The sequence below is a fragment of the Symsagittifera roscoffensis genome, chromosome 10, assembly GCF_963678635.1.
Source record: "Symsagittifera roscoffensis chromosome 10, txSymRosc1.1, whole genome shotgun sequence".
In the NCBI taxonomy this organism is placed as follows: domain Eukaryota; kingdom Metazoa; phylum Xenacoelomorpha; order Acoela; family Convolutidae; genus Symsagittifera; species Symsagittifera roscoffensis.
Window position 1 is genome coordinate 4301013 of NC_087071.1, and position 14404 is coordinate 4315416.

The 14404-nt window shown below is 35.2% G+C and overlaps 1 protein-coding gene across 1 annotated transcript in view; it reads right to left on the minus strand.

The window, feature by feature from the left end:
• Positions 1-14170, minus strand: part of LOC134855392 (leucine-rich repeat-containing protein 63-like) — a 51161-nt gene extending 36991 nt beyond the window's left edge. The window contains exons 1-7 of the mRNA XM_063871898.1: positions 13435-14170; positions 13243-13368; positions 12335-12501; positions 11657-11790; positions 1805-1930; positions 1330-1464; positions 679-862 (exon numbers count right to left, since the gene is read on the minus strand). Of these exons, the coding sequence (XP_063727968.1) occupies positions 679-862; positions 1330-1464; positions 1805-1930; positions 11657-11790; positions 12335-12501; positions 13243-13368; positions 13435-13452 (890 nt within the window). The 5' untranslated portion in view covers positions 13453-14170. The remainder of the gene's footprint in view (positions 1-678; positions 863-1329; positions 1465-1804; positions 1931-11656; positions 11791-12334; positions 12502-13242; positions 13369-13434) is intronic.
• Positions 14171-14404: the final 234 nt, after the last annotated feature.

The window sequence follows — 14404 nt, forward strand, 5'->3', positions numbered from 1 at the left end:
CACCCTTGAATTACAGAAGAACTGTTCTAAAAAACTCTGTAAAACCCGGATGGGTGGAACCTGATCTAAACTATATTTTATGATTGGATAAATTAAATGTTTTACCAATGTAAAGTATTTAATATTAACCAATCATGATCCATCTAACTAACAACCCACTTATTTGTAAGTGCTGAAGTTACTTGTAATTTCAGCACCAGAGAGATTTGAATTTAACTTAGAAATTAGTTGGACTCTCCCGAGCACTTCAGCAGCCGCAATAAACCAGTATACCCTAGATCTATTGAGCCTAGCAGAGACTAGTTAAACAACCTGAGACTAGATAGTATAAGAGTAAGATTAGGATCGGTATTAGACTAAGAAGTTGCACGAATCTATCCGGCCGAAAATAAGATAGCGTGACGAGCAGACGGTGTACCCTATCCGAAATTACTCTATGAGTTATACACCCCAGTCATAACTCATTTTGATTTTTTTCGTAAATTCAATATATGAAAGTTTATTAAAAATGACTTTTCATGTTAAAAACTGCATTAAAACATGTCAGCGTGAACAGGTGAACAAATTTTCACAACATTTCTTACGAGTTCAAGGCCGTGAGAACAATCTTTGAACAGCTTTATTTTGTAATTTGACGAGGGGGTGGGAAACTGGAAAGAGCCCCCTTTTTGCTCTCACCGTTCAGGTTGTCTGCCCACAATCTCAGCTGCTCCTTTCGCTGTCCTGATGAACTTGTTGTATGCCTTCTGCGCAGTGGCCACACTGTCTCGCATAGTGGCCGCTTCCTCTTTCAAAATGGCAGCCATCTCCAACACTAGCTGACGCCACGGGATACGACTGGCTTTAGCTGGCACTTCCTCACCTGTGCGCAAATCACACTAGACTTGCAAAAAATTAACTTAACCAGAATTTAAGGTGTTCTCAGTTTAACTTTTTTTAATTATATTTTTTCACAATTCTATTTTTCCCCTGATTAATTTTTTCCGGAAGTCTAATTTGACTTATCCGAACTTTCATGTTTTCGGAAGTTAATTTTTTCTTGTTTTTTTTGCGGTGCATTTTTTATGCCAGTATAACTTTTTCTGGAAGTTAAATCTGATTTATCCAAACATTAAAGTGCAAGGAATTTTAATTATTTCACTTTTCAGCTCTCTAAAACTCTCTTAAGAGCCTTATTGAAAATTTCTTTACTAGTTTAATTTTAGAAAACTTAGACCAAAAATGAAGGTTTTTTCGGACCGTTTGGCACTTTTTGGACCGTTTGGCACTTTTTGGACACACAAATATAGCTGATGACAGTCATTTTTGAGCTTCAAAAGATTTTCGAACCTGAAAAGTGAATCTGATGCACGTGGTCTTGTTCGGTCCTGAATGCCTCATCCGCGAACAGTTTGGTCAGTCTCTCATAATTATGTCTAGATAACACTGCTTCTTTTAAAGCACTCTTCACTAATCGAGGACCACCTGAAAAAAAAGAAGAAAAATTTTACAGAAGCGAAGTTGTATTTAGCAGACACGAGAAAGAAAAGGACAAAGAAGAGCTTAAAAAGACATTTTCAGTACTAAAATAAACTTCAAAAACCCAAAAACTGAGGGATTCAAAACTGATCATAAACTGATCGTATAACACTGCTGCGCTGGAAATTCGCGCGTGTAATCATGTCTTTTTGCTCTCATTAAGAGAATACAGACAGACAAACTTCGTACGTTTATTTTCTAATCTCGATTCTGATTGGCTTACGACATGTCTGCTTTATGACATGACTACTTTTTGACCGTACTTCTTGAAGTAGTATAATTGTACCTGGTCTTCGTGGAATGGGTTGCTGGAAATCCTGGAGTGAGAATTGTTCCGCCGAAGCTGATGCTAGTTGTGATTCCTCAAATTGCTCAGCTGAAAATTCCTGTTGTTGTTGTGCATCCTCAAAAGCTAAAACAATTATTCATGTTTGAGATTTTTATTCAAAAGACTGACTTGTTCAATCAAAACCGTTAAAATGTCTTTTATTCAAAACATTTTCACGACAGCTTTACTTAGTTTAGAGAAGCAAAATTTTATTCTTTGTAACTTCTAGGAGAGCTCGCAAAATCGAATTGATCGTTCTAAAAATAAATGAGCCAACAGACAGTTGGAAGTGTCGATGAACGCAAGAAATCGTTAAAAAATTGACATTTCTTAGAGTACATAATTTCGAATTTACGATTTTCAGAGAAAAAATTAAGGCCTTAAAATCTTCCAACTTCAAGAGAAGTTGATTATTGACACTTTATTGAACATAGTCAACAGACAGATAAAAAACACAATTCAATTTGATAAAATTAAGTTTTTGATAAATTTAGTTCAATCTGAAAAACAGGATTAGGAGATAAAATTTTGAAATCACTTTTGAAAATAGAAGTAGTTCACGTTTTTTCGCGCCATTTCAAAGTTCGTATTTAGAGAAAGATTTAGCAGATAAATTTGAATTTTGCTCGAAAAGTGCATATGAATCTAAGTGCATTCATAAATGAATTGATTTATATGAATGCACATCTGTAGTTATTAGAGCAACACGTTTCCTTTAAAAAAGCAAGAAATCAACAAGACCTATAATTAACTCTTAATAAAATCAACTCAATTTTAGGAAACTGGATCAAAAAAGTTTTCAATCCACTAGGAAATCTGAAAATTAAAATCCACCTTCTAAAAAAGAAACGAACTGATCTTAAGAAGCAATCAAAATTCAAACCGCGTTAAATCAAATTTGAGCGAGAACTAATTTTCAGACTTTCCTAAAAAAACGAAAAAAAAACGAAAAAAAAACAATCATTACGACCTATATAAGAGTCTTCACTATGTTCATTGACATTTAACATATTTGAATCATAGTTCTACCCTGTTGAAGAAATAACCATTTTTCTCAACAAAAAAGTGACAAATAAATAATTTATTCGAACAAAAACTTTTAAAACCAGTCGATGCTTCCCAACTAACAGACAGTGATTTTCTAAACCCGAAAAATGATTTCATTCGATGAGTCATATAGCCTAAAATGATTGTTAAGAAACACCGACGCAAAAACCTAAACATCACATAAGCACTCATCACGGGCGAATTCCTCAGGTGCGAAAATTATGGGAGCCAATCAGAATTCAGTACGTTTTGGACAATTTAAAGAGCGTTGATTGGGTGATAATTTGCGCGCATTCGCGCATAAGAAAGCGCCCACACACTATAGCCCATGATAGAATAATAATTTATGAAATATGTAAAACTCGAACTAAATATTTCACACAAAACCTCAATCTATGATATGTAAACAAACACTCAAGTTGATCTTTTCCGATATTGACTGCCCAATATTTGAAAATTTCCCAAAATCTTGGACGTGGAGATAGTTCCAGTGCTTTAAAAACAGTCAGAAAAGTTTTAAATCAAAATATCTTCAAATTTTATAATTCGAGGAATAACTTAACGAAAAACTATTCAGAAGTCGGATCTCTTCGACTATTTGCCTCCTTTTTCAATAATTTTCAATAAGGGAGGAAATAATTAGACATCCGAAACTTGCTTAATGATGGGTGTCATTGCCCACAAAACATCGTTGAAATAAAAGAAAATCAAAAATTATCGATTTCGCAAATTATTTCGACTGATTATTCATTTTCAATATCTGGTGGTTATAAATAACTAAAAAGATCAACTTATTTTCAAACTTAAACAACAAAAGATTCAAGTCTTTTTCGAGTCCTTTTTAGCTTTATTCCTCGAAACTTCCGATTTCCTCCCAGAAGTTATTTCAGTTCCTGTGAATTGCATTTTGCCACAATCTACACACATCTCGAAACACGCACATGCTGATTTAGCTCTCGGTTTCAGTTCGCTTTTCGACCGAGCTAGAGCTAGTTTCGATTTCCTCTCAGCTGAACTGATGAGCGAAACTGCTGAATTTACAGCTGTTTGCTTGTTGTACGCTTTGCTTGCTTCAAATCTTGCCTGTTGTCTATTTTTAGCTGCATTTGAAAAAGGAAAAATAAGAATATTATGATTTTTATAACGTTATGACGGTGCACAAAATGCTGAACGTGGTTTGAGATATCTCCCCTTTTTCTGACCTCCCAACCATTCCTCAATTGGAATTTTCCATTCTCATAACATTTGACATGCGTGAAATGCATGGTTAAATGCGTGATTTTGCACTATAAGGTATGCATATGAACAACAAAAGTCGGATACCAAGCAACGAATTGCCACCCCTATAAAGAAATAAATCAACGGTTATGCCATTTCGTACCTAGTAAAGAATCTCTCTCCCCCCACTTGCAAAAGGAGGGAAATAGTTGAAGAGATCCCAAAAGTCTTCACATTTAGTCATCCATTTATTCGGAGTGCAAACTGTCGACCAAGTGAACAATCTCTCCCTATATCGATTTAGGAGCTGATTGTTCAACTGGTTAAAAGTAGATGCAGGCCTTACGACTTGAATTTGTTATTTAATTTTAGGTGGGAGATTGTTCACATGGGCCCGAAATTTCACAATATTATGAAATCGTTACAGCTTTGTTTCTATATCCAAACTGAACCATAGTTTGTTTGTGGAAAATAAGCCTGCAAGTTTCTTGTTTTAACGAAAGCTGGATTCGTTACTAGGTACAAGGAGAGAATTATGTCATGTCAAAAAGCTTCCTGTACTGTATTTTGAAATAGATTGCAACGCCATCAGACACCAAACTCCTAATTTAGTTTGCGTTATTCCGGTAATAAAACTGCACCAACCCAAAAAATTCCCTGTGAAAATATAACCCTAGTACAAGCACCAGCTCCAGCTAACACAGTCTTTTCATGTCAATTCAGTTGTAGCACAAAGCCCATTAAGCTTGTTTAATATTCTAAAAAATATTTGATTTGATTGACTGATCACAATTACATTCCAAATACAGTTTTTAGAGACCTGCAATATTTTTGAAAATTAAATTCAAAAACTAAACTGTGGAACTCAAAAACTCAGAGCTTACCATCAAAAAGTGAAAATTACACCATGACCTGTTTTCATTACTTGACAGTCTAAAAATTTTGGAAGCATCCTCGGGGATCTATTCCGAGCTTGGTATTATTTGATTGGTTGCATTCTGATTGGTCAAAAAATTGACAGAATTTATCTGCTTCACAATTGTCCCCCCTTCTTGAAGGGGTAATTGTCAAGTAGAGGAAACTTTTTCTCAATGGGAAATCTTCAAATATTTTAGGAGAATTCTTTCAAATTTTCTTATGCGAAGTCAACCGCAATTTTCTTTTAGGAATTGCATGAAATTTTATCTACGGTAATTCAACCAATTTTTAAGCCTGGGACAAAAAGCAAATCAAACTTCGAGCTGAAGAGAGTTGGAACCAATTTTCAAACTAGTCAAGCACTTCAATACATCAATTTTAAAAACCAAAAAAAACTATGTAAGCGAATTCAGCTCATAAATATAGTTGTCCGTTTTATTGCATAGTTCGGAGTGAAATCAGCTTTTTACGAATATAAATTTCATTTAGAGGTAAAAAGAACATTGTAACCAATATTTTATCTGCTAAAATCTGCCCTCCAGAAAACTTACGCAACTAAAAGATTTGTATTCATTAAAATCAAATTGAATTTACGGGGTTCAGAAGTAACCTGAAAACGCAAAACTGTAACCATATAGACCAATAACTCGACAAAGAAGTCAAGATTGGTCTAAATTCGGAGGGTTTAAATGATCTGAACCTGAATCGCCCAATTTTAAGTAGGTTCCCGTCCAAATTTATATAAGTTATTCTTTTCAAACTGCTTATCATCAAACAAATTCAACTTATTGATCCAAAAAAATAATATGAACGTAATTAAATTCCAAAACTAACTCAGTATTCTAATCTATGTTTGTTGTTTGGATAAGAACTGATATTGTCTCCGAACATTGAAATTGAGAAAAGTAAATAGTTTCAGATTTAGTAGTAGGTAGTTTGTCGCATCCTAACTCTGGGGGGACAACATTTACCAATTTTTGCGGGCCACCCCGGGAGAAATTCCAGGGGCTTCACAAGTTCCGAGTACTATTGGTGCAAACAGACTGTTGGAAAAGAGTCAATGAACGCAAGGAAACAAACAATCTGACTTTTTTTTCGAAAAAATCTGAATTTTCGAATTCCAAAGATAAAAATAGATGGCCTGAGATATCTGAACAATAAACTCTACTTTTAAACCTAGAATTCAATCAAGTTTTTGTAACCTTTACACTTGTTGTTCCATAGTGGAGTTTGCCTGAATTTCAAAAGTCAAACCTCCAAGAAAATCTAAAAATTTATAAAAAGCATTTTGTGTTGCTACATATGTCTTTAACTAATCTAACTCGTATAAAATAATACATACATACTTCTTTTCATTTTTATTCAAGAGTCCTGAATAATAAAACAAAACTCGAAGCTAGAGTGAAATTGATGGACTTAGGTTTTTGTTTGCCTTCAAATTGTTCGGATGAAACCAAAAGGACACAGCTTGAAGCTCTTAATCCAAAAATATAAATTTATTGATTAATTGCTCTGCAAAGTTGAGTCGTCATTCAACATATGAACATAACTACGCTGATGTCAGGGTGCCCAACGAGATTTCGAATGAAAAAAGACCTGGTAGTTTTACTCACAAAAACAGTGGCGAAGCTTCGCTTCTCAAACACTAGCGAGAAGACGACAAAAAGCAGCTCTACAAAGTGCAATAATAAAATTTAGAAATAAGCCTCGAATTAGCAAAAATTCGGCTAGCTCTGAGATTCGAATCTGCGACCTTGAGACTAGGACCGCCGATATTTGGCACACTGTTAACTCAACTTATTTTTTCTTATGTTTCATACAAAAAAGACAGCAATGAAGTTGGCTGGTCAACAGTTAGTTCATCCAGTTGTCACTCCTGCATCGACTTAATGCACAAAACTTGGTAGAAACTGTTCTGCGAGATTTCTCATCATCTTGTTCTATCTCAGCTAAATTATTGCAAGCTAAAAAGTGTCTTTTTAACTTAATTAATACTAAACCTTTCATAGCCAAAAAAAAAATAGTTTTTTTGTACTTTCTCGAATGATAACAATTCGGCGGCCGATAAGAGTTATTTTCAAGTTAATTGCCAGCAGTAGCAAAAAACATATTAATACTCAAAATATTACTATCACGGTCAGGTGGTATTTTCACTAAGCAGCCCGCATTTTTCAACCCCCTATTTCTTAACCCCCTCTGATATAATCCCAGAATTAGATAACCCCAATACAATTTAACCTTTTTTAATAACTATTATTAGAGACATAGTGAAACTTAGTTGAAAGGAGTTCGGAACCATAGCGCCGGTAAAAACCCATGCTTTAATTGCGAAACTATTTTCGGAACCAAACGAAATAACATGCAAGCTGCTAAATGCTGTTTAGATGTGAATTAAATTTGAACTTGATCTTGAATAAAATCTTGCTAATATTAGATTAATAGACTGAATTTAAATGGAATGAGACTGGCTGTGACCAAAACTTTTCAAGCCCATGCGTTTTTTACATCTCCCAGAGGCTGCAAGGAAACGTCTTCCTTCAAAGAAAAAATTGACAAGCAACATTTTGATATAAAACTATATACGAAGAAGAAATTTAGCTTAAGTTCATCATAGCGCGAAAAAAATGCAATTCAGTTTTCTCTTCGTAAACCTTCATAATATTCTGCACGTTTTCTTTTTTGCAAATTGGTGCCCGATCCAGGCGTTAAGAAATTCAGTTTTGAAGGGAGGCGTCTTTTTGCAAGTTTGCGATTACTTTCCAAATACTGGGGTGTGAACCACTAAAAACTGATTATGTTATAATGCCAGCTTTCTACAGCATTTGTTGTTCTGGCCAAACCGGATGTTGTCGCATCTCTTTGGTTCCATAGTGAAGGGGGGAGTATGAATTCTCGATTCGGGACGAGACTTCTAGATCCAAAATTCAGGCAGCTCTCGTCAAGTTTTGCAATTTTTTCCGACTCTTTAATGGTGCGATTGCATACTGTTTGAATTTCATCGATTATTTTATAGTACGAGTTAGCTATTTGCTTTTTTTTCGATGCCAGTCAGGGTAACATTTTAATTGCTCTGCAAAATCGTGGTTTGTTTAGTATTCCTTTTTAAATCCGAGTTCCGCAAATTTTTCTCATATACTTTTGAAAGATGAAGAAAACATCTAGACAGCTTGGGCACTAGGAAGTTTTTCGAAAGGCTGGAAGAGCGGCCTGCTCGAAATCCAGCAAAATTTTTCAGGTCTACTGTCAGGGGTTAAGCTTTTAATGTTGTTTGCGTTTTATCTGGTAAGAAGGAATATATGCAAGCGGGGGCTATTCCTTAAAGACTAACATGTATAGAGTAAAGTTGATAAAACATTTCAGAAGTAACTTTGAAAAGTTCGTCAGCCAACGAAAAATTTGATTTTTTCGAGCACACGTAGCATTTCCCGGTCGACGAAAAAAAAATCATTCTTTCGTGATCATTTTGTCCAATGTCCAATCTTACGAAGTTCTTAGATTGCTCGCGTATTTCGAAATTTCCTTTTGCTGTGAAGGCTGGTAAAACCTGTTCTCGTTGCTTGCGCATGCGTTGTGCAAATCGAACTAAAAATTACTGGGTTGGTAAGGCTAATCGACTGTCAATATCGCCTGTTATGGGCTGAATTTCTGTGGCGACTGTGACGGTCGGGGTATTACTCTCGCTCAGGTCCTTGATATTTTTGAAAAGGATTCAATTTGAAACAAATTATCGGTTTCGAAAGGGCGCTAAATTTTTGTGTGGTTATGAAATAGGGTGTATCAAAATTGGGTGTTAAATAACGTGGGGTTAACGAGTGGAACACCATTTTCACTGCTTGCCGCATTGCATTTTAGAGATTACTTGATGATTTGTTTCGCTTCAGTTGTTATTAACATTGATCTCCAATTGGTTTTCATGTCTTTGTTTTGGTTTTGCGGCCTCAATTTTCCTCCCATTGCGTAGTTTCTGAAACTTTTGTTGAAGGGCACCTTACCACTTGATTAAAAAGTTGTTTCTGTCGGGCATCTAGCTTGCACATTCGTTTGATATCAAAATTTAGACGTTCTTTTTTGTGTTTAAGCTTGTGTTTGAGTATTGTTTCATCGAATAAGATCAGTATAATTTGTCAAAGTTTCTCAAAAAATAACGGGCCAATTAAACGTGACTACTAAATCAATGCTAGACTTAGAGCTTGAATGATTTTAAAAATGTAAAAAAAACACGAAAAAAAAACAAAAAAAAATCAAAACAATTGACTTTTCAAAGATCACAGAAAAACGTTCTAAAACAAATATATGACATTGAACCTTTGAACCACATAGTGAAGGGGGGAGTATGAATTCTCGATTCGGGACGAGACTTCTAGATCCAAAATTCAGGCAGCTCTCGTCAAGTTTTGCAATTTTTTCCGACTCTTTAATGGTGCGATTGCATACTGTTTGAATTTCATCGATTATTTTATAGTACGAGTTAGCTATTTGCTTTTTTTTCGATGCCAGTCAGGGTAACATTTTAATTGCTCTGCAAAATCGTGGTTTGTTTAGTATTCCTTTTTAAATCCGAGTTCCGCAAATTTTTCTCATATACTTTTGAAAGATGAAGAAAACATCTAGACAGCTTGGGCACTAGGAAGTTTTTCGAAAGGCTGGAAGAGCGGCCTGCTCGAAATCCAGCAAAATTTTTCAGGTCTACTGTCAGGGGTTAAGCTTTTAATGTTGTTTGCGTTTTATCTGGTAAGAAGGAATATATGCAAGCGGGGGCTATTCCTTAAAGACTAACATGTATAGAGTAAAGTTGATAAAACATTTCAGAAGTAACTTTGAAAAGTTCGTCAGCCAACGAAAAATTTGATTTTTTCGAGCACACGTAGCATTTCCCGGTCGACGAAAAAAAAATCATTCTTTCGTGATCATTTTGTCCAATGTCCAATCTTACGAAGTTCTTAGATTGCTCGCGTATTTCGAAATTTCCTTTTGCTGTGAAGGCTGGTAAAACCTGTTCTCGTTGCTTGCGCATGCGTTGTGCAAATCGAACTAAAAATTACTGGGTTGGTAAGGCTAATCGACTGTCAATATCGCCTGTTATGGGCTGAATTTCTGTGGCGACTGTGACGGTCGGGGTATTACTCTCGCTCAGGTCCTTGATATTTTTGAAAAGGATTCAATTTGAAACAAATTATCGGTTTCGAAAGGGCGCTAAATTTTTGTGTGGTTATGAAATAGGGTGTATCAAAATTGGGTGTTAAATAACGTGGGGTTAACGAGTGGAACACCATTTTCACTGCTTGCCGCATTGCATTTTAGAGATTACTTGATGATTTGTTTCGCTTCAGTTGTTATTAACATTGATCTCCAATTGGTTTTCATGTCTTTGTTTTGGTTTTGCGGCCTCAATTTTCCTCCCATTGCGTAGTTTCTGAAACTTTTGTTGAAGGGCACCTTACCACTTGATTAAAAAGTTGTTTCTGTCGGGCATCTAGCTTGCACATTCGTTTGATATCAAAATTTAGACGTTCTTTTTTGTGTTTAAGCTTGTGTTTGAGTATTGTTTCATCGAATAAGATCAGTATAATTTGTCAAAGTTTCTCAAAAAATAACGGGCCAATTAAACGTGACTACTAAATCAATGCTAGACTTAGAGCTTGAATGATTTTAAAAATGTAAAAAAAACACGAAAAAAAAACAAAAAAAAATCAAAACAATTGACTTTTCAAAGATCACAGAAAAACGTTCTAAAACAAATATATGACATTGAACCTTTTTGAATTTCATGACTCTTTCTATGTCTGGCACTTTCTTATTTAATTAATCCCATTGGGAGAAAATTGATCAAGTTTTATTTCATTCCGCTGGAAATTCAAAAACTGAAACCCTTTTTTGAAACTAGAAGCCATTCTTATTGTACATAAATTTACACCGATGATGTTCGATAATGCAGTTGAATGTAACCAAAAATGAGATAAACTTACGAAAGAAATCAAAAAACAAACCGCGAAAAACCAAACTTCAGCTTGAACAAACTTCATTGTGAAAAAATCAATGTTTGTTTGACTGTTTCGGGTTGTTTGATTCGTAGTTGGTTGATTCATATGTTTGTGATATGATCAAATTTGTGGCTACTTTTGTGTATGACATCCAATAAGAGTCATGTTTCCGAGATTTCAGTTTTATTATCGAGCATATTATATACAAAAAAAAGCTTTTAAAATAGACTTTAAGGACTATAAATCTTACACAGAGGCGAAGCTGCACTTCAAAAACGGCACAGAAAACGGTAAAAACGGTTAAAATGCGGGTTTAAGATTTCTTATACCTTGAATCGTACTCTTTAAGCGAGTAGTTCATTTTAACTGTGCGCCTACACATGCAACTTGAAATCTGGAAATATAAAGTATTGTAATCGAATAAAGTGCTTCGCTTCGACCTATAAAAATAAGTTCTGCAGGTGTGATTAAGTATACTCGCTCAAGCATTACCTCTCCAAAAAACCCTAACTAATTATATCCCATTAAAAACAAAAACCACGTTTGGATGAAAGTACATTTTTTGTTACAAGGCTGAGGGAGTCGTGTAAATAAGTACAATCACAAAAACTTGTTGACCAGAATTTTTTTGTCAATTTCTGCTCACCGTTCAAGTATGCGAGTGAGACTACAGAGGGTTGTTTGATATTGTGGGAAGTGTGGAATGGCATCGGACCCCTCACTCTGAACGGCTGAGCCAGACCCGCCTTCGAGTTGTACGAGCCGAACTGGTACATGTCTCTAAACAGAATCCGAATAAGTCAAATATGCTGTGGAAAATCACAGTCGGCAACGACCTGTTCGTTAAGTGCAAACTAACGACGGAAAATGATGCAGAAGCCATTAAGTCAAACTACGGGCTTCGCACCAATTGCAATACACGTTTTAAGAAAAAAATTCGAAAATTGCAAAAAAAAAATGAAAACGACTCAAAAAACGACAAAATTGACAAAACGCCGAAAAAAAAACACCCAAAATTTTCAAATGCTTGTTTGAAACTGAAACTCATTTTGATGACAATCTGTGGCAGAACACAACAGCCAGTATTATACTAGCTTGAACAACTTTGCAATACGATACATATTGCGCTACAATAAAGTCAGTGGAAAAAAAGCCAAAAAAATCTGAAAATTCGAATTAAAAAAAATACTTGAAATTATAACTTCGAAAAGTTGGAAAAACCACATCTTCATGGTTGTATCGGATGATGTTCATAAACAGCCTTCATTAGCCGCTGTGTACAAAATATGTTAAATTCAAGGACAGAATCAATGAGTCAACTTACTCCTCGGTGAATTCTCTCGCCCGGCTTCCCTTCTTGCGCATCATACTCTTCAAGTAGGCTGTTCTGGGACTGACTTGTCTGTTGTCCACTCGAGGGTATGAGTCATGTGACTCCCCACTGAACGAGTCATCCGGCGCGTACGAGGAATTCTCTTCCGCTGTTTGATACTGCAACGAGAACACAACCTGTCACTGCGGAATCTCAGAATTTTATAGTTCGCAGCAGTTTGGTAGCCAGAAACATGTTCCAAACTATTTAAAAATTCTATTGCAGTCCTATCTGTTTGCGACTTTATTTCGGTTCTTAAAGTTGTACTGTATTTTTAATTTGTACAATTTTTTTTCAGTGTACTGATGACATAATGTCGAAACGTTTCATTGACCATTGATATTTATTTCCTAAGATCATAATTAAATATAAAACTTAAATATTGCCAGTTGATGAAAATTTTAGATATTAATTACTGCATGCAACTGTGGAAAGCACATGCAATAATTTGACAACATTTCAATCGTTTTTTATGCAGTCTCACTTTTTAAAAAATCATAAAGCATGGGCTAGCATAATTCTGACTGAACTTCTCATTGACAATTTCTAGATTAAATCTAGCAGTCTATCTAGAATACTAATAAGATAAGATTTATCTAGAATTTTTAAATGAGAAAATAAAGAAAAACTTTTGATTCAATTGACAATTAATAGCCCAAGAACATATATTTTTATTGAGACTGTTTATTAGTACTTTAAATTACAGTCCTTGCGTGTTGAAAATATATTCGATATTATTGACACAACTGAGTGACATTTTGTGGCATTCTGCTAACATTAAGGCTGAGGAAGCTTCAATTCGGAATTGGGTATACAAATTGAAAAAATCAGTATACACTTTAAGACATTGAGATACTAACAATATCGCTGAGATTGCGGTCGAAAATCTCATTCAGATCCTCCACAAGTCCATCAACTGCAGTAGCAGCTTCACCACTGTCTACATTTTTACTGCCTTTTATAGGTAAAGGTCTCCTTAATAGCGGCTAAAACATGATGTATTAAATAAAAAACAATTCATCTAAGACTGATAGAATGGAAATAAAAATTACCTTTCCGTTGCTTGTCATAGTGATAATGATAATATAAGCAATTCGATCATCTCATCTTGAATGAAGTAAATGTAACACAAAACAAAAAAATTATAACCGAGAATGGCAGGCCAGGGAATTTGGAGAACTGTTTTACTTTTTTTTGGAAAAGCCTACTAAAAGGGCCCTATTTCATCATACGACGTTCCATGGACAGGTTAAATGGGACTAAACTAAATTGAAAAGATCATAATTTGAACTAGTTTGGCAAATTTCATCGTTAATTTACGATGTCTGCGAACTTTCAACGCATTAAATAACTTTAACAATCATGCAAACGCCTTGACAGGCAGGGAAAACTTGATTTTAAGTAGAGTCATATAAAGCTGACGAAAATTCCAAAAATCCGAAATCTGGGTAAATCCATATTTACCCATGTTAAGGATAGAAACGGTGCAACCCGGGAACATCAAAATAATTGAATATTCAGAGCAATTAAATGGTTAGTAAATGTAACATTCGCCCGGAAGATACATATCGACGGATAACAAAACTAAATCTTAAGACGACTGGCTAGCGTCTAAACAGAGCTTTGCATGTTTTTCACCGTCTCTACCAAGCCAGTACTTTTCGGTGGTCTTTCTTACATCAGGCTGACAAAAACGTTACTGTTCTCCGGCTTCGACCAGAACGCTCAAATTAACTGAATTACATGCGAAATTAGTGAGCTCATGGCTGGGTCTCTGTATCCCCAGACCACGAGGTCACTCCTAAAAACAGGGCTACTACTTATCATATTACTATTGTTTTTGTTCAGTAGATAAAAATCATCATCTCCATCGAAGATGGATCAACCCTTTCCCCCAACTCCTAGCACCTCATCCTTGTCAAAACTAATCAAAATATCAGTTAAATTCAAGTCAGGACATGACAGGATGCTAAAAGTTTATGTGAGTTAATAAAAGTTTCCGTCCCGAGACCCTTCCGGATT